The 20,971-nt window shown below is 33.5% G+C and overlaps 2 protein-coding genes across 2 annotated transcripts; one reads left to right on the top strand and one right to left on the bottom strand.

Moving 5' to 3' along the window:
- Nucleotides 1-3,105: 3,105 nt before the first annotated feature.
- Nucleotides 3,106-3,885, top strand: LOC150035676 (uncharacterized). The gene has a single exon (XM_090314394.1). It carries the CDS (start codon nt 3,106-3,108, stop codon nt 3,883-3,885), a length of 780 nt encoding a protein of 259 aa, XP_090170520.1.
- Nucleotides 3,886-14,367: 10,482 nt separating this feature from the next.
- Nucleotides 14,368-19,085, bottom strand: LOC150035675 (GDSL esterase/lipase At1g54790-like). The gene is made up of 5 exons (XM_090314520.1): nt 18,603-19,085; nt 17,172-17,372; nt 16,644-16,807; nt 14,914-15,184; nt 14,368-14,816 (listed from the first exon to the last, which is right to left on the bottom strand). Exons 1-5 carry the CDS (start codon nt 18,850-18,852, stop codon nt 14,539-14,541), a joined length of 1,164 nt encoding a protein of 387 aa, XP_090170646.1. The 5' UTR covers nt 18,853-19,085; the 3' UTR covers nt 14,368-14,538.
- Between the last annotated feature and the right edge of the window lie 1,886 nt (nt 19,086-20,971).

Raw genomic sequence — 20,971 nt, 5'->3', positions numbered from 1 at the left:
CCAATATAGTGGAATATGGAGTCGGATAGTTAATTTCCCCCCACATATTTTAGCTCATCACTTACTTCGTCGCCTAGTAATTTGGCGACTCATAACTTAGGGGATGATGTAGACCAAGGTCAATATTTCAATGATTGGTCTTGGAGGGAGAAGGATGAGAAGAGGAACCCAAGATTAACACCCACCAAACACCTCATGCAGAAGAACGAACAATCAAAGACTACGAAGGCTCGTCACATGCAACAGGTCGTGACTTATCACATCCTTCTAGTAGCACAATCACCATGCCAGGTCAGTCTTATTCTTCTGAAGATGTACAAATTGGTGACACATTTATATCTAAGAAGGATGTAAAGATGTGGTTATCTATGTTAGCAATTAAAGGTAACTTTCAGTTTAGGGTGAAGAAGTTGACCATAACGTTATACAAAGTTATATGCTTAGTTGAAGAATGAAAATAGAGACTTCGAGCAGTTAAATTGAAAAATTGTGAAATATTTAAGATCTTTAAGTATGACAATATCCACACATGTAGAAATGAAATATTGACTAACGATCATAGACAAGCTTCTAGTTGGGTTCTCGGACATTTAATTTCGTCGAATTTGAAGATGTTAGTCGTTCATTTAGACCGAAAGACATTGTCAAGGATATAAAACAAGAGTATGTATCAACAGTAAAACAGTTACATTCTATTTATTAGTTACAACAATTTATTTGTTACATTCTGTTATAACAATTTATTTGTTACAACAGTTAAGATTCTGTTTGAGTTTGTTTGTATTTTTCAGCTGTTAGTTAGTCAAGCAAACTAACAAGTTCTTCTATAAAAGGAACTTGAAGTATGTAAATACAATAAGTGAAAGTAATAAGAAAGTATTTCCACATACCTTTTCTCTCCATTTGTTATGGTATCAGAGCATTTTCGCAAGAGAGAAAATTAAAAACCCACCCGAACGCCATTACCCTCGTGCAGTCCTATCATAACGACATCAGTGAGTTCAACATTCGACAACTCTTCGGAACTCAACACCCAAATGAATCCCTTCATCCTTCATCATTCAATCATCCCAACCACCAATCTAGTATCTACATCACTTGCAGGATCAAGCAACTACTCTTTATGGAGCAGAGCAATGAAACTTGCATTATCAGGGAAGAACAAGATTGGTTTTATTACTGGAACGATTGAAAAACCATCAGAAGGAAGCTTACAATCAGCATGGAGATGTAATAATGATGTGATAACCGCATGGATTATCAACTCAGTCTCAAAAGAAATTGTTGCCAGCTTAGTTTACAGGGGAAGCGTCAAAGAGATATGGGATGAATTAAAAGAAAGGTACCGTCAGTCCAATGGGCCACATATATACCAGTTGAGAAAGGATCTTGTAACTACTACTCAAGGAAACCTTTCAGTGGAAGTATATTACGCAAAAATCACTACGATATGGCAAGAACTTGTTGAATACAGACCAACGGATGAATGTACTTGTCAAGGGTCAAAGAAGATGATAGAATTCTTGAATGCAGAATTTGTAATGACATTCCTTATGAGCTTAAACGAGTCATATGCACAAATTAGAGGACAAATTCTATTGATCGACCCTCTGCCAACAATAAACAAGTTATTATCTCTTATCATCCAAGAAAAAAGGCAAAAATCCATTGGATCCACACCTACAATTGAAAGTATAACTCTAATGGCTAATGTTGAGAAAAGGTTTACATCTGAGAAATCTAAGAAGAAAGATACTCGGCCAGTATGCACTAACTGTGGATATAGAGGTCATATTTCTGACAAATGTTATAGACTACAAGGTTATCCACCAGGGCATAGACTAGCAAATAACAATTCAGACCATCAACAAAGGCCGCAGAACTCTATGCAAACTAGTAATAAAAAGCCATTAGAAGCTCCTAAGAGCAATCAGTCTACCTTCTTTGCCAGCCTGAATATTGACCAATACTCACAGCTCTTGAATATACTGCAAACACACTTGAATACTCAACAAATTGATGAGATCCCTAAGACAAATACTAACCACACAGCAGGTACATGTCTTTCTACTTCACTCATCGATTCTTGTTAGATCATTGATTCTAGAGCCTCTTCTCATATATGCCATGATAAATCTATGTTTAAAAAACTACACGCACTCAAAATATGTCAGTTATACTACCAACTAAAGCTCATTTGAAGGTTGAGTATGTAGGGACATCCTAATAGCAAAACAGTTGATATTGAAAGATGTTCTATACATTCCTAATTTCAAATACAACCTGCTATTAGTGGGTGCTTTACTTAAGGATGGAAGATATTCTAAATCCTTTACTAACACCAATTGTATCATTCAGAACAAGTCAGTTTCGAGAACGATTGGGAGGGCTGAACTAATCAGTGACCTATACTTACTCAAAGTAAATGATGAAAAGAATAAAGACTTGTCTATTGAATCTACTGACTGACCTATTGAATCTGCTGTGTTTTTGTGTAAAGATTCTGCAACTACTTGGCATAATCATATGGGACACCCCTCTATTAGTAGAATAAAAGAATTGTCAAAGATTATAGAGATTTCTGATTTCTCAAATTGTAAACAATTCTGTCACATTTGTCCTTTAGCTAAACAGAAACGTCTTTCATTTTCTGCCTTAAATAATGTTGCTGAGAATATTTTCGACCTTGTGCACTGTGATATATGGGGTCCCTTTAAAACCTGAACACATGCAGGTCACACTTACTTTGCCACCATTGTTGATGATAAATCAAGGTACACGTGGTTACATCTCTTGAAAAATAAAAGTGACATTCTACAAGTCATTCCCAGTTTCTTCAAACTTGTTGAGACTCAATTCTCAAAGAAAATCAAAAGTTTTCGTTCTGATAATGCTCCTGAATTAAATTTCAGAGAATTTTTTGCCAAAACAGGAACTACTCATTAGTTCTCCTGTGCATATACTCCTTAACAGAATTCAGTGGTTGAAAGGAAATATTAACACCTCCTCAACGTTGCAAGAGCCCTAATGTTTCAGTCCAATGTTCCTCTCGCTTTTTGGGGAGAATGCGTCCTCACTGCAGCATACTTAATCAATCGAACACCTATGGTTTTACTATTCAACAGCACTCCCTATGCTGTTCTGTTTAACAAAACTGTTGACTATGGCTTCATAAAGACATTCAGATGCCTTGCCTATGCTTTTACACCAATAGTCAACAGGTCTAAATTCGATCCAAGAGCAAGACCATGTGTCTTCATGGGATATCCATCAAGTATAAAGGGCTATAAGCTATATGATATGACTAAAATGACATTTTTTATCTCCAGGGATGTCTTATTCTTTGAAGAAAGGTTCCCATTCCAGTCTGTCAAAGAAGACAACAAGCCCATTTCACATGATTTTATTGATCAGTTCGTCATACCAAGCCCACTATTTGATCACTTTGAAAACAAAGGTATTACTGAAAATCTTGTTGTTAATACCTTAGAACGCTTATGTGAGGATAACCACGGTATTGATGATTCACAACCTCATATTGAAACCTCAGAAGAAACCAATCATACCACCCAAACAACCATTCCCACAGCCCCAAGAAGATCATCGAGAGCACATTACCCACTCTCCTACCTAAAAGACTTTCACTGTAATCTCACATCCCACAGAAAATCACCCTTTCCTCTTCACAAATACCTCTCATATAATACTTACAACCAAAATCATAAGACATACATCCTAAATGTCACTTCCATCTATGAACCCATCTATTACCACCAAGCCGTGAATCACCAGATTTGGAAGAAGGCTATGGCAGAGGAAATAGAAGCCATGGAACGAACTAATACATGGACTATTGTCTCTCTTCCAAAGAATCATCAGCAGTAAATGGGTTTACAAAGTCAAGTACAAACAAGATGAAATAGTTGACAAATATGAGGCGAGACTTATAGCAAAAGGCTACAATCAACAAGAAGGAATAGATTTCTCAGATACTTTCTCACCTGTCGCCAAAATTGTCACTGTTAAAGTCTTCTTCGCCCTTGCTGCATCCTACAATTAGTCACTCACTCAAATGGACATCAATATTGCCTTCCTAAATGGTGATTTGTTTGAAGAAGTGCATATGTCTTTGCCATTGGGTTATCAAACCTTACAAGTACCACGGAAAGGTGAGAAACTAGCCTGCAAACTTAACAAATCTATATATGGGCTGAAACAAGCCTCGAGACAATGGTTTCTCAAGTATACAGCTGCTCTATCTTCACATGGCTTTCATCAATCCAAGTCTGATTATTCTCTTTTTACCCGAGGACATGGACATGATTTTGTAGCATTGTTGGTATATGTAGATGACATATTACTAACCGGACCATCCCCTCCAATAATCAGCTCAGTTAAAGAAGTCCTCAAAGGACATTTCAAACTCAAGGATTTAGGCCATGCGAAAGATTTTCTGGGATTAAAATTATCCAGATCTCAACAAGGGATCATGATTTTCCAAAGAAAATATTGCCTCCAAATACTCGAGATACTGGATTTCTTGAAGCTAAACCAGCTACAACTCCTATGGATCCCAATTTGAAACTATCAAAGAATGAAGGAGAGCTTCTAAAGGCAGATGACATCACATGTTATAGGAGACTGATTGGCAGACATATATCTTCAAATATCTCGGCCAGACATATGCTTTGCTGTTCATCGGCTAAGCCAATTCATCCACAGCCCCACTAAAGCTCACTTCAATGCCGCTCATCACTTACTCAGGTACCTAAAACGGTCTCCTAGACAAGGCATTTTAATCAGCCCTATCACTTCCTTTCATTTAAAAGCCTTTGTGGATGCTGATTGGGGATCATGTCCTAATACTAGAAAATCCATTACTGGTTTCTGCATATTCCTAGGGGCATCTATCATATCATGGAAATCAAAGAAACAAGCCACCGTTTCTAGATCTTTTGCAGAAGCGGAGTACAGGGCACTAGCCTCAGTTACTACTGAATTAATGTGGATCTCTCAACTCCTCAAAGATCTTCAGATTAAGATCCTAAAGCCCACTACTGTATTCTTTGACAATCAAGCTGCTATTGCCATTGCCTCTAATCCAATGTTTCATGAGAGGACAAAACACATAGAAATTGATTGTCATTTTGTTCGGGATAAGATAGCTGATGGGTTCCTTAAGGTTCTCCCTATCCAATCTAGTCAACAACTCGCAGACATGTTTATTAAAGCATTGCCTACATCTGTTTTGTCTAAACTAGTATCCAAGTTGGGCATCATTGACATTCATCGTCCAACTTGAGGGGGAGTATCAACAGTAAAACAGTTACATTCTGTTTATTAGTTACAACAATTTATTTGTTACATTCTGTTATAACAATTTATTTGTTACAACAGTTAAGATTTTTTTTTAGTTTAATTCTGTTTGAGTTTGTTTGTATTTTCCAGCTGTTAGTTAGTCAAGCAAACTAACAAGTTCTTCTATAAAAGGAACTTGAAGTATGTAAATACAATAAGTGAAAGTAATAAGAAAGTATTTCCACATACCTTTTCTCTCCATTTGTTAGTATGGTGTGAGTTTAAGTTATGACAAGGCATAGAGGGCAAGGGAAGAAGTGTTAGTGCTTGTTTGGGGATCACCAGAAGAATCATACAAGAAGTTACCTAAATTTGATGAAGCCTTACAAATTGAAAATCCTGGTTCAGCCTTTAAATATGATCTGCAAGAAGATAAATATTTCAAGCACGTCTTTGTGGCTCTTAGTGCTTCCATTAGGGGGTTTCTGAACTGCATTCGCTCTGTTTTAATTGTAGCTGGAACACATTTAAGGGGTAAATACAGTGGTAAACTCCTGCTTGCGACTGGAGTCGATGGAAATAATCAAATATACCCAGTCGCATTCAGTATATCTGATGGAGAAACTGATGAATCTTCGGTGTGTTCCTTCAGTAATTAAGATGTGCAATAGGGAAAATTCATGATTTGGTTATCGTATCAGATAAACACCCTAACATAACAAAGGCAATTATCACGGTCTTCCAAAAAGCATTTCATGGTATCTGCATCCATCATTTGAAAGCTAATTTATTAGTTAACTTTAAGAATAAAGATATTTTGGACATTTTCAACAAAACAGCCAAGGCAAGTCGTGAGTCTCTGTTCAAGTACCATTGGAGTCAATTTGCAGGGTATTCAGGTGCACGCAAATACCTAGAAGTTATTGGTCTTGAGTAGTGGGCTAGGGTGTACCAATGTAATAGAAGATACAATCAAATGACAACAAATCTTGCCGAGTGCATAAACGGAGTGTTAAAAGATGCACGACAGTTACCGATCACTTCATTTCTAGACCATATTAGAGGTTGATTATAGGACTTGTATTACAGACGTCGAACGGATGCATCAAACAGTACGTCAAGACTGTCGAACTATGCAATGGAAATAATTCGTGATGCGGTGGACAAAGCGAGCAAACAAGAAGTTCAGCTAATCTTCGGTGTGGTTTGGGAGGCCGTGTCAATATTCACGCAAGAACATGCACTTGTCACAAGTTTGATTATTATGAAATCCATTGTTCACATGTCATTACTGCATTCAGGGTTCGGAATATTGATCTTACCTCTCTTTGTTCATGGGTATACTCTATTTTTGTGAATTTTGATGATATTTTTGTGAATTTAGATGAGATTTTTGTGAATTTGGTATATTCTTATTGCTTTTTTGCATGCATCCGGTCAGAAATTGGTGCCAATTTGCATGCGACCGGCCGAGAATTGGTATAATTTTTTCATATTTACATGTGCCCGACTGGGAATTGGCACCAATTTGAGTGCTCCCAGTCGGGAATTTGTATAATTTTTTCATATTTGCATCAGTCGGGAATTGGCGCCAATTTGCATGCTCCCGACCGGGAATTGGTATAATGCAAACCACTCCTGACTATAAACTTTAAGTATAAATTTTCATTCATCACTTCAACTATTAATTACAAAAAAGTTTACAAAGTTCTAAAACAACGCTCTATTTGCCCAGATCTAAATGACATATTGTCTACGAAAATATTGCATTCTATTTTGTGTTAAGGTGTCCATTTTGGACTCTATTACATCATATTCAAAAAATTTACATGTGAACATACCACAGTCACCACTCTCATGTTGTTGAGGCACGAAAGCATCTCGGCGTAGAGTCCAACGATCAATTAGAAGATCATGAGACTCCATTACCGCACCAGCAATAAGTAGACCGGGAAAGTTTTCGCACACTGATCTCATTTCATGTTCTAAGTCTGCATTCGAATGTAATGCGATTAATGAATCGAACACAATTAATTCTCTGACCTGGAAGTCCGCACAAAGAAGCACCCAGTGCATCCTAAAGAGGTTGAAAGGCATGTAAACAGCATCGACGTTGCTCCAAGCTATATCGTAGTCAGTGTGTTTACCATGAACGTACTTTAATACGTTTATCGCCTTACTCCAATCCATAGTATGGCGATCACGTCTTAAGAAGTTTTAAAGCAACGAGAAAATCAGAAAATGTCAGACAATGGCCTAATATGTAGCATAACTACAATGTCAGATAATATACCATAACTATAATGTCAGCTATAGCAAATTTTCGATGACACAAGCCTGGTTGGGCTTGCATTTCGTTTTTATGAACATAAACAATGTGTCTATTACCTGCACGATAAGAGTGTTTAAGTAAATAGGGACACATATACACACACGAGAATCTACATTAAAGGTTATATACCTCGTCATTCATCCATTGGGATGGTGTTAACAAAATATTAAACCATTTTTTATCCATTTGAGCATATTCATTCTTCTGAATCATTGCAGCAGGGTCTACGTTGTCCATCCACTTTTGAAATTTAATGTTAAGATCTTCAGGTATGTCAACGAGGGGATCATACTTCTGATACATTTTTGCCTCTTCCCATACTTGTATCCTTCCACGGTGTAGTTAATTTCCAAGAATTTTTTCTCATTCAGCCACCGTAACCTTCTATTACATTTACATTTTCTGTGTCTTATGAACTTATATCGACAACCTACACAATAAAATTTGTAGTAAACTTATAAGAATAGTGATGTTCGATCAACCTACACAATGATGGCTATACTTCTATGTCAATTATAGAGTTGTTCAATCAAATAAAGAATAAAATGATTATTACAACAATAGGATGTCATAGCATGATCATGACGAAATATCCTAACTTCCAAATTTCATATTAAATAGGAAAACATAGACGATAAGAACAGACAACAATGATCATGAAAAAATATCCTAACTTCTGAATGACAATATTACATCAACAGTTTTGGTCGTTAACTTCTCAACGAGGTCATACCTCGTCCTTCCGTCTATCAATGGCGGACCCTTCATCTATAACATCGCCATCTGGAATCGCCACAGATACAATATCACCACCTACAACACCTACAACTCCAAGAGAATGACCATCCCTATCACCATCGTTGGCCACAGCATGATCACTCGTACTTCCATGGTTCTCACCTCTAGTGCAATCAACATCTTTTCCCTGCATGCATAGTTATTAATGTTTTTTAGGTATTGCTTAGTTATGAAGATAACATACAGGAAGCATCATAATGGTATATCCTTACTTTTGATAATCGTCGCAAGTACTTCTTAATGCTTTTTAGGTCACGTTCCAAACTTTCCATGCGATGATCAAGACATTTGACTAGCTTAACCAATTTGGGGTACTTCTTCCGTTTCTTCTGGGACTTCCTTTCATGTCTTTGTTGATTGTCACTGTCATCGACCTCCTTAATGTTCAAAGGTCCAACAACATCGCCATCATTTGTGGGTTCTGGTTGTACAGGTGGTGTAGGTGGTGCAGGTGGTGCAAATGGAAGGATGGGTGGCTCCATAACACGATTCATAAACTGAATCTCTTCCTCAAAAGGAACGAGTTCCAATGTAATCCTCACCTACAAAAAATTGTAATCATGAATAAATAAACTAAGAAGCTATAATCATCAAAATAATTCTAACCCCAAAAAAATTAAGAAGAAACATACTGCATCTAATCCAAAGACTTCATCTCTAATCACTCCATATGGAGGAAAATGTGAGCACGGCTATCTCAAAATGCATGGTATCGCATTATCATTCAATCTGTTTGCAATGCGTCCGGATAATGATGAAATTGTTTAATATGCCCATACCTATATGAAATGTAAGTGTATATCAATGGTGTACTTTTATGAATATTCATTAAATCAAACTAATTAAGTTACCTGAAAAGCATGAGGAAACCCAAAAACTATACATCTGTTGTTTTCCATCTGCATTGCCTTTATAAGCCTGTGCTTTATCTTTCAATCCTTATTTGAATCGTTTAATTGTATTGGCAAAAATTTTCTTGCTCCAATCCTCATTACAAGATCTATTCCAATCTTCTATGATCACTAAATTTTCAAAATCCATTTGCCTTTTCCTCTCTCTACCCATCATAGAAAACTTAATAAAATAAAACAATGCAATTTTTACTGCATCAAAATCGTTTTCAAACTCAAGACTTGGAAAAATAGAGTCCAATCGTATGCCTTCATGCCCTCATTATCGTTTAGATACTTAGCTCTAAGTCTAACAAAAGAATTTTCTCCCCTCACATTTTTATTTTGATGTTTTAATCTTGTGATAAAGTCAAACTCTACTTGGCTGAAGAATACTTTATTCCTCATAAGATTAACGCTAATAACATCTCTACTAGGTTCCTCTACCTTCCGAAGAAAAATATAATGAATTAGTGGTCCATTGAAGATGATGTTTGTGTTCAGGAGAGGACCAAAACATTTTTGTCTAAACATGGCTAATTGTGTCGGAGATAGTTTTTTCTTAATTTCAACATGAAAGGGCTGCAGGAAAATGGTCATTAGGATAAACCTTCATATCTAGTTCTATTATAACCTACATTTTTCATGAAATAGATAAATTAGAAGACAACATATCATTATCATCAATGTATACTTAAAAAAACAAAAAAATTATATATAAATATAAATAAATAAATAAATGGCCCAGTCCATACCCGACTGAGTACGGCGCCGGGTGAAAAAACAGAATACCCCTACCTGGTCCAATACCCAGCTAGGTCGGGCTGGGCCAAATTCTCGAAACATCCCTACATGGCCCGCCCCCCCTCTACTCGGTTCCCCTCCCCCTACACAGCTATCGTCTAGTGTTTATTGAAGCTAAACGATCGCCTAGCTATGATTGCTTAGTACCATCACCTAGTATTAAACAATCGCTTAGCTATGATTGCTTAGTACTAAACTATACGTTGGATTTTCTAAACGATGGCATTACACGATCGCTTAGCTCTGCATCTAAACGATTGCTCAGCGTTATCACATAGCACTTCATCGCATTTCTTAGTGCACGTTGTAGCTAAACAATCGTGTAGTATCATCGTTTAGAAAATCCAACGTATCGTTTAGTTCCCACACCATAGTCGCTTAGCTCTACATCTAAACGATTGCTCAGCGCTATCGCGTAGCACTTCATCGCATCACTTAGCACGCGTCGTAGCTAAACGATCGTGTAGTGCTATCGTTTAGAAAATCCAACGTATCATTTAGTTCACACGCCATGATCGCTTAGCTCTACATATAAATGATCGTTCAATGCTATCGCATAGCACTTCATCGCATCATTTAGCACGCGTCGTAGCTAAAAGATCGTGTAGTGTCATTGTTTAGCAAATTCAACGTATCGTTTAGTTCCTATGCGTGCCTCGTCTCTACCCGGTGCCCTCCCCCTACCCGGTCCAATACCTAGCCGGGCCAGGACCGAGCACCACCTACTCTACCCGATTGTGCCCCCTTCCCCCTCGTCTTTTCCTCTCTTTCCCGCCCATACCCTTAATACACATACGGCCCGATCGGTCAACCACCGAGCACAATCTTCCCCTCTTCACCAAATCTATCCCAAAGCAACCTCAAACTTGCCCGCTCGGTCACATACCCGATCACAATGGTATGAAGCCCGGCCGGGTAAGACCAATTTCCAGAAACACATTTTAGGCTCAAACTTATTTAGAAAATGCCGAACATAATGTTTTTAGGAAAAAAATAACATTCAACATAGACCTAACATAGATTTCAAATATTCACACAAGAACATCTAACATAAACTAACACATTGAGTGAAAGAAAATGAAAATTCATACCTTAGTTGAAAAATCCCAAATGATCTTTAATGAAAAGGAGAATGACAAGGACATGTAGAAGGGGAAGAGTAAAATGGAGAAGAGTGAAAATGGAAAAGAAAAGTGAGAGTTTGGAGGGTTTGGAGGGTTTGAGTGAGTTTTGAAATGTGAAGGGTATTAGGATAATTTTCATTAATTTTCAAAATTGTGGGGGTCAAAAAAACAAACATTTTAAAATTGATCCAAAAGTCAAAATCAAAACTTGAAAATGGTTATTTTTATCAATTTTCCAATTTATAGTTGCCAATAGGGATTCAATTGGAAAAGAAGATATTCTAATTTGAGTAGAGATTTTATTTGGTTTGAACTCAAATGAAATCTGTTAAATCAAAATAATGGTTTAAAGTAACTTCCCTTTTATCATCAATTCTCAAATTTCATGGCGAATTCAAGCATATCGAAATCCTGATTTCAAGATAGAGCCCAATAAAGAGTCAATTCATATTAAGATTCGGATTCAGTTTTAAAACAAAAGAAAATTGGATGGAGTCTCAAGTTCTGTTCAAATCATAAAATCATGAAATCTTGACATTTCACAACATTTATCCCAAATTAAAATTTGGTCATATTCTAAATTTTATTCTAAAGTCAAATTATTCAACTTAAGTTCTTATCTTCAATCAAAATAAATGGAGATAAAAAAAAATCTCAATTAATTTCTTATTAAAGATCAGGCATATTCCAAATTTTATCTCAAATTCAAATCAAGTTTAACTTTTACCCTCAATCCAAATTTTGGTCATATTCCAAATTTTATTCCAAATTCAAGTTTAGCTTTTACCCTCAATCCAAATCAAAATGGGGTAAAATCCAAATTAAAATTTGGCCATATTCCAAATTTTATTCCAAATTCAAGTTGTCCAAACTTAGTTTAGATAAAAAAAAAAAAAAAAAATCTCAAATCTTTTATTAAACTTTGGGTACATCCCAAATTTTATCTCAAATTGAAATAGTAAAATCTCCTATTAAATTTGGTCATATTCCAAATTTTATCCCAAATTCGAGTTAAACTTATGTATTAAATTCATAGTTTGATTGACACATCAAGATATATTTGGATTTTGATTCTAACTTTATATTGTTCGAGATTCATCCATCCATATATGTGCATAAATCTCGAAAAGAACATTTGTTGAATGAGAAATTTTGGACCAATAACTATCATGTCATTCACTAACTTAATTAATGACGAAATTCCAAATCATCAAATTTGGGACCAACTAGGAGGTGACACGTGTCTCAAATTGAAGTTGAAGATAAATTTCAATAATGCCACATGGTTTTATCGTTGAATTAGATAGAATTAATTTGACCCAATTTGATATTATTATTTGGGTTAAAAGTTCAATTGAGCCCAAAAATAGACTTAATTTTATCCAAATGTCAAATAAGCCCAAATCCAATTAGTTGGGCGCATGGACCAAGTCTATGGACCAACCAAGCCTAAGCCCATGAAACTCACCTGAGAACTCTCTAAATAGAGACGCTTTCCTCATTTGTGGGGGTCATCAATTGTACGCTCCAGATAAAGGAAATTCTCTACAATCAGACTGACTCCTAAATCTGATCACGCTTGAAGACTGAAGTCCTTCGAAGATACAAGCATTTTGACCACGCTTGAAGACTGAAGTCCTTTGAAGATACAAGCATTCTTCCAAGACTCGAAGCTCGAGAACATCCACACGCCTCGCTTCTATACATCAAGCGTATGTGAACCGAGAGAGAATCAGAGGATCAAGTATTAGAGATCGAACCACATCGCATCAAATCAACATCAACATCAACATCAACTCAAGTTCAAACCCACGAAACAAGTTTCTCCGGAAGCCTCGTGCGAATACTAATCATCCAAGAAGATCAACAAGCCCAAAGACCGATCGTCCAAGAGATCATCAAGCTCAAAGGTCGATCGTCCAAGAAGATCAACAAACCCAAATGTCGGTCGTCCAAGAAGATCAACAAACCCAAAGGCCCGTCGTCCCAGAAGATCATTAAGCCCAAAGGCCGATCGTTCAATAAGATCAACAAGCCCAAAGACCGAACATCCAAGAAGATCAACAAGCTCAAAAACCGATCATTCAAGAATATCAACCAACTTAAAAACTATAGTTTATTTTGAAAGCATCAAAATATTATGTATTAGAGATTATACCCACTTTCCACAAAATTAATACAAATACAAAGTTCAAGTTCCACGAAATAAATTTCTCTTGAAATCTCCTACGAATACCATGGTTGAAAAAACTGGGTTGCATATCTAAGTATTTTATTATTATTATTATTCTCTCTCTCTCGATTTACACTACTGATAATGCTTCTTTGTTTTTGTAAATGAACTCTTTTATTTCTTTTATTAAATATTAAATATTAATTTTTTAAAATAAAATATTTTCATTTGAGTTAGTAATCATTTGTTAATATTAAATGAATCATTATCAACATAAATTATATCATATCATCACAATTTATCAAGCTAGCTAGTTATTGATGAAATAGTTCGAGAATATTTGGGAGTGATTTTAAAGTAGTTAAAATCATTTTTGTCATTCTTCAAAACTATTTCGAAATATACTTTTCATCATTTAATATCAATTTTGATGCTACAAAGTTGCATTTGAAAATATAAAATTAAACATTAATTTTATTTTATGATTCAAAATTGTGTTTTAGAATGATTTTAAATATGACAAAAATGAATTTAACAATCTAAAAACCACTCATGTTTATTGAAAATGATAATTTTTTAGATGTAACCAAGGTTTAAAATGTCAACAGTGATGGAAATATCGACTTTTTAATTTTATGAAAATATCGATAAAATGTTGATTTTGATAGATATTTTAAAATATATATATAAAAACAAAAAATTCAAATAATATATTAAAGAAATAAATAAACATTTTATAATTTTGGAACAAGTTAACATATATATTATTTATTATATTTACGTCGGTGTTATTTTGTTTCTAGTGGATTTTTCTACAATATAATGGAAATTAATATCGATTCACCCCTTATGTTGATATTAACCGATGGAAACATGAAATATTAATGAAAATATCTATATGTTTCTAGAAATTTAATACTATGGATGTACCACTGTAGATTTGACATGTCATTTAAAATTGATCATATATCATAGTAGTGAGATCATAGTTTTTCAAATATAATCCTCAATTGAATTATTCTTACCATATATAATACAAACCAGGTTATGATCATAAGGATGTGTGATAGAAATGAAGTTATATCAATCTAATCAAATAGCAAGTCAAAAAATTACTAGCTAAAACTTGAAGTACTTGAGAAAGAAAGGCATTTTGAGATCTGATGAGAAGGGTGGATCTGAATATTTTCCAGTGAGTATTTGTGATGAAACATACTCATTTGCAGCTTCTGTATAATGAACTCCATCCCAATTCACATACTTCGAGCTATCATCGCACCCTTTCGCTGTCACCATCGCCCCATTCAACATCTTCGTGAGCCCGCAGCTGATTCGGCTGTCGTAGTTTAGGGGAGGACCTCCATATCCACAACAAGTCATAATAGGTTGTTCAAAACCTACCTCGATGTAAAAAAAAACAATCATTTAAGTCATGAGAATAATGACACTTTTGTTAAAGTCATTTCAAACGGATCTTAAATTAGTGTGACTGACCTAACTGCGAATAATTGGCGATGAGGTTAAATTTGATCGTGTAGATATCGACGTATGTGATGGTGGCATCGGCAAATTGGGTTTGTAGTTCTTTAGAGAGAGCATGAAGCTGTGAATTGAAGAGTTTGGCAGCTTGGTTGTGTGAAATGAGGCAGCCAAATTCATCAAGCTTTGATGGGTCAGTTCCAAATGTAGCAATATTTTGAGCCAAGCAGCCTAAGGGGCCAGTGTTGTGGATCCAAAAATTCCTTGCCCCATTGTCATACAGTCTCTGGAAAATAGGTAAAAGGGTTATATATATATACACACACTCATATTTTTTACAAGTTAGTTTTTATTCTATGGTTCACTTTGATCTTTTAGGCCTGGTTTGGTAATTATTTTGTTTTTTGTTTTTGTTTTTTAAAATGAAGTCTATCGATACTACTTCCACCTTCAAATTTATTCATTTGTTATCTACTTTTCACCAATGGTTTAAAAAATCAAGTCAAAATTTGAGAACTAAAAAAAATAGCTTTCAAAAACCTATTTTTGTTTTTTGAATTTGACTAAGAATTCAATCATTGTACTTATGAAAGATGCAAATAACGGTAAGAAATATGAATGAAATATGCTTAATTTTCAAAAACAAAAACAAAAAACCAAATGATTGCCAAACTAGACCTTATGTATTTGATTTTGTTTTTTTAAATGAAGTTCTAATTATTACATAAAATGTTAAAATTGACCAACAAAAAAGGGTATAATTGAATAAAAATGTGCTTTCAATAAATTAAAAACAAAACTAAATAGTCAAATATAATATTGGTATGTTAACCATTAGAATTGTATATGTTGGATGCAAGGTTTAAAATATCCAAGTCGTAATTTTATTGAAATGTCAATGGAAATATCAATAAAATCTTGATTTATCATAGATATTTATAGAAAAAATATTTGTTTAGTTTTTTTTTTTAAATTAAAATTAATAAATGAACATTTTATCATTCATAATATATTCGTATTAGTAATATTTTGTTATTTATTTTTTATATTTCAAAATTTTTCTTACGATATAATGAAAATGTCGATTCACCACTAACTATGTCAATCAAGTTCATGGAAATCTGAAAAATATCGATAGAAATGTCGATGTTTCAATAAAAGTTTTATACTATGATTGCATGTACTAAATTACTAGTCTTTCAGCCAACAAAAGCATAGCTCAACTAGTATTTATATGTGTTGAGGACCAAGAGGTCCGTGTTCAAATCCTCCACCTCCAATTTGTATTAAAAAAAAATTACTAGCCTTTCATGAGATAAAATAGATAATTCTTTGTCAAACCATACAAAACCATATGATTAATTAGTAAGCAAACTTGAGTATAACTCAACTTTTATATCCCTTGTTTAATTTGTTTTTTAATTAAAAAAAGAGAAGAAACTAAATTTTAAAAAAAAATAATGTTTAAATTTAGCTTAAAATTAGGCATATAAACATAAACCAAAAACTATAATGGTAGGAAAAAAATAGAAACTTTACAAATAAAAAAAATGTCAAATTATTTACAAAAATAACAAAAAAAAAAATATTGAGTCTATCAGATTTTTATCACTCTCTATAAAAAATATTAAAATTTTATTATTTTGTGTGAATAATTTTTCTTATTTTTCTATTTTTGAAAATTTCGAAAAAAATATATATATAATAAAAAGAAAGTAAAATTGTTTGAATGAGTGTGAATTAACCTGAAGTCCAATCTCAAACTCAGTTAAAATGGTGGGTATTGCTTGATCCATAGAAGCTTTCGAGTAAAACGCAGCTGCAAGGTCATTTTGGCCAATATCAAACATGTAAACCCCCTCCTTAAAGAATTTTTCTACTGGCAGGAACTTGTCGATTTTCTTATCACCTGGGACATCAAATACAAACGATGATAGTTGTTTTTGTTTTATTTAGAGAGACCATAATCAAGAATAAATAAGGTCTCATCTAGTAAACTATTTGGTTTTTGGTTTTTGAAATTAAACGCTTATTTCTTCTCACATATTTTGTAAGTAAAAGACTTGAATTTTTAGCCAAATTTCAAAAACAAAAACAAGATTTTAATTTTTAAAACTTGGTTTAATTCTTGAAATCCTTGGTAAGAACTAGAGGTGTGGATAACAAAAACCAAAAAATTTATAAGCATAATGAAGTGTTCATCAACTTCAATTTCAAAAATTAAAAAAAAAAAAACCGAAATGATTATCAAATGAATCATGATTCAATTATACCTTCCGCTCGAAACTGAAGAACCCTAGCTTTGAAATGGAGGAACTGGTTGAGCTGAACCCCAAAGGAAAATGGGCTAATAGAAGCTGCCGTTGCCGGCAGAACAGTGGAACCTCCGGCTGCGTAATTGCACCCTTTTCTAAAGCTCGGCCTTCCCACTGAGTCCAAATACGCCCTCAAATATGGCATCCCCATTGCTTCCACTGCACCCATTTTAAATCATTTCATATAATATTTAAGGTTAAAACATCCGTTTGGTCCCAATATTTTTAATAAATCTTTAAATTTAGTTTCTCAAAGCTAAAGATTATCAAAAATTTGTTAAATAAGAATAATGATTTTTATATAAAAAATCGTATGTGAATATATTTTCAAATTTTATATAGTAAATATTTTGTTTTATAAAAAAAAAAAAAACCAATTATAAACTAATAGTAGGATCTAAACTTAAGATTTATTAATAATATGGATTAAAATTGGACATTTGAAAAATTGAACAAAATGTTAAAGTAAAGAACAGGATTTTTTTTTTTAGCCTAAATTACAAATAAATAATAAGAATAATAAATCTTATTTTTTGTCTTTTGTTTAAGAAATATCAATTATCCTTTAAAAGTTGATTTTTTTTCTGGTATAATTACTAATTAGAGTAAGGGAGAATTAAATCACATACCCTCTTGATCACAAATACATATTAAATCACATACCCTCTTGATCACAAATACATACTATTTAGTTGAGATATATTTGTTTTGTCGAATATAATTATTACTCTATTTGAACTAAATTTCATAAAAGTTTTTAAACCATTATGCATGTTAGGACAAAAAAATTTAAATGTTGGATGAAAATTGGATCAACTCATTGTTATTCTCCACTACATCTAATTTAAGTCTAAACTTTCATCCAATGATTTAACAAATTTTTACTCTAATAATAGCTTTGGAATATTTAGGAATGATTTCAGCTAATAACTTAATATTGTTTTTTCAAAAGAAAAATCGAATATTAAACTTCTGTCAACATGTCGATATTACTATTGATATTTTCATAGGTTTGACATCAATAATTCAATTATATCATAAAAAAATTTTACTAAACACAAAAAGATTAACAACAAATTATCACACTAATGTAAATACAATATAAATAAAAACATCTTAACTAGTTTAAAAATCTTAAAAAGTTTATTTGTCCATTTAAATATGTTTTTTGAACTTTTTTTTTTTTTTTAACTAAACAATTTAAAATGAAGAAAAGAAACTGGTATATTTGTATAATAAAATTGAGGATAATTGTTTTAAATGAAAATGAATACAAATACACTAAAATATTTCGGTCTCTTTTTACTGTAATTGTAAATAAGCGCTCATTGTTACTATATTTGGAAAAGAGGCCAATTGCCAAAATTGATGAAAAGGAGGGAAGTTTACTGAGAAAATCAATGATGAGGCGGCCATTGCAGAACCTTCCAGACGAAGGACTCTCGAAGTAAGTTTCTCCATAAGGCAACAGGAGACTGAACCCCTTGCCGGCGAGGAGCTCGCCGGTGTCGGAATTCGAATCGCCGAAGTTGAACACTGCTGGATAATCGAATCCACTCGAATTTCCAGAGGGGAAAATCGTCGAACACATTGTGAGCATCAGCGGAATAGAGAAGAATTTGGTTAAAGAAATCGCCATGGCCGATCCTATAATTCAGAAACAGAGTAGGATGATTCTAATTAATTTATTATTCTGGCGGGATTTTATCGGCGGAGAAAGAGGCTTAGGGTTAAATTAAAGGGAAGGCAAAATGAAAGGTTGAAGCAAAGCTTTCTCGTCCGCTAAATCTAAATTCACACACTAACTTTCATCTATCGCCAAAATTCTGTAGAGAAGTCGAATCGAAAATAATGGTGGTTTTAAAGCAGAGCAAAAACTAGTTGTTATAATTTTAACCTTATTTGCAATTTAGTCTCTTTACTTTTCGAAATTGTGTTATTGCCTATATAATTCACGAAACTTTTTTAATAGGTTTAATTAGAGTTATATTCCACGCCTTTCCGATTCGCGGGGTTAATTAGAAGAATAAGGTAATTTTTTAAAAAAATATTAAGCAAAAGGGGTATATTTCAAACTATTTAGGAAAATATGATTTTTTTTTTTCATTTTTTTTGTCTTGTAGAATAATGTGTTGATTCAAAACAAACGCATCCACCTTGAAAATTGTGTCACGTTTAAAAAACATTTGAAAAAGTAATGGAAGATTAACGGGGAGTTTAATTAAGTCATGGACTCCAAAAATATCTGGTAGATCCAATTTATATGTTTTCAACACTTTTTTTTTAAAAAAAAAAATTCCAGACCCTATCGAACTTAGAATTAGAGGTTTCGAATATTATTATAGAAAATTTTCACAAATAGAAAAAATGTCAAACTATGTACAAAAATAACAAAAAAGAATACTGATAAACTTCTATCAACGTCTATCTGCCAGCATCTATCTGTATCACAACTATCTAAAAGCAACAAAACTTAAATCTAGCATCGAACTTCATGGGTAAATCAATTTTGAAACCAAAACTTAACAGGTCTTCAAGAATCAAACAAAATTAACCCAAAACGCTCAAAATCTTATCTCTAACGACCAAAAATCTGGCGAACTCTAGCGTTAGCGGCGACAAGATAGCAGGACGAGGATTGGGCTCCACAGATCTAAGAGTTAGAGGAAGAGAGAGAGTGAATAGGGTAGATAAAGGGAAATCGGTTTACTTATGACGACGTACTATCAGATCTGCAATATAGACCCAAACAACGATGGTTCGACAGTTGGGCATGAGTGCAATGGCTGCTAGACATTAAAGTGTGTGGGTTAGAGAGAGATCGAGATCGACCAAAACAAAAGAAGAAGAATACGGAGAAGGGGGAAGACGGAGAAGGAGGAAGATGATTAAATTTTGCTATTTTGTGTAAATAGTTTTCCTTCTTTTTCTATTTTTGAAAATCCCTTTATTATTATATACAAAATTCGATTTTATATTTAATAGATTGATTAATTTTAAAAAAATTGTAACTATATGTCAATGTCTATGATATATTAAATACAAAATTGTTAATTTAGAAAACTATTAAACAGTTTAAAAGTTTAAGGACCTTAATTTATTAGATATCTTAAAGTTGAAATATCTTATAGACACAAACTCAAAAGTTCATAAACTAAGCTTATAAATTAACTTTTTTTCACATATTAAAAAAAATTTGAAGTAGAACGATATAGGATGTGGGGAGTTCTGATGTCTGGAGAGTTATGATGTTTGGAGAGCTCTATTCGAGTATGATCGAGCATGTTCAAGCATTGAGATAATATACGATACATGGAAGAAAAATGACAGTGAGATACAAACACATTTCGAAATTGACCCACAAACAATTAAAATCGGTGAGATAGGATAATGAGCCTCCAAATACTAAGATGATATAGGATGTAGGGCCCTCAAACAACCCCTAAAAGGTTTTAGTAAATAATATTTCTACTCCTCACATATAATTAATGTTAGTTCCATTTTAATTTTTTTCTTAAATTTTATTTTATTATTATTGTCTCAATTCTTTTATTAAGGTACATTGTGTGTATATAATATATACATGAGAACATTTATTAAGGTATATTTTTGATAGTCTTGAAATATGCAAGTTCATACTCTAAACTTTAGCATGCATCTAACATAGGTCACACTATTAGTCAAGTTAAAATTTAAAAGATATAACATTAAAGGAAATGCCATTTTGAATGGGTCAAAATGAACAATAATGTACATTG

Source organism: Benincasa hispida, chromosome 6, assembly GCF_027475165.1.
Source record: "Benincasa hispida cultivar pf3 chromosome 6, pf3_genome.v1.1, whole genome shotgun sequence".
Classification (NCBI taxonomy): domain Eukaryota; kingdom Viridiplantae; phylum Streptophyta; class Magnoliopsida; order Cucurbitales; family Cucurbitaceae; genus Benincasa; species Benincasa hispida.
This window is presented reverse-complemented; position numbering and strand designations above follow the sequence as displayed.

Bases quoted from the DNA above. Each gene is read 5' to 3' on its own strand.
- LOC150035676 (XM_090314394.1), top strand. From the start codon at position 3,106: ATGGTTTTACTATTCAACAGCACTCCCTATGCTGTTCTGTTTAACAAA.
- LOC150035675 (XM_090314520.1), bottom strand. From the start codon at position 18,852: ATGGCGATTTCTTTAACCAAATTCTTCTCTATTCCGCTGATGCTCACA. The intron at 17,373-18,602 runs GTAAACTTCCCT...AAATGGGTGCAG, and splicing joins CCTCATCATTGATTTTCTCA to TGGAAGCAATGGGGATGCCA. The intron at 16,808-17,171 runs GTATAATTGAAT...TTGATGTCCCAG, and splicing joins TCTTCAGTTTCGAGCGGAAG to GTGATAAGAAAATCGACAAG.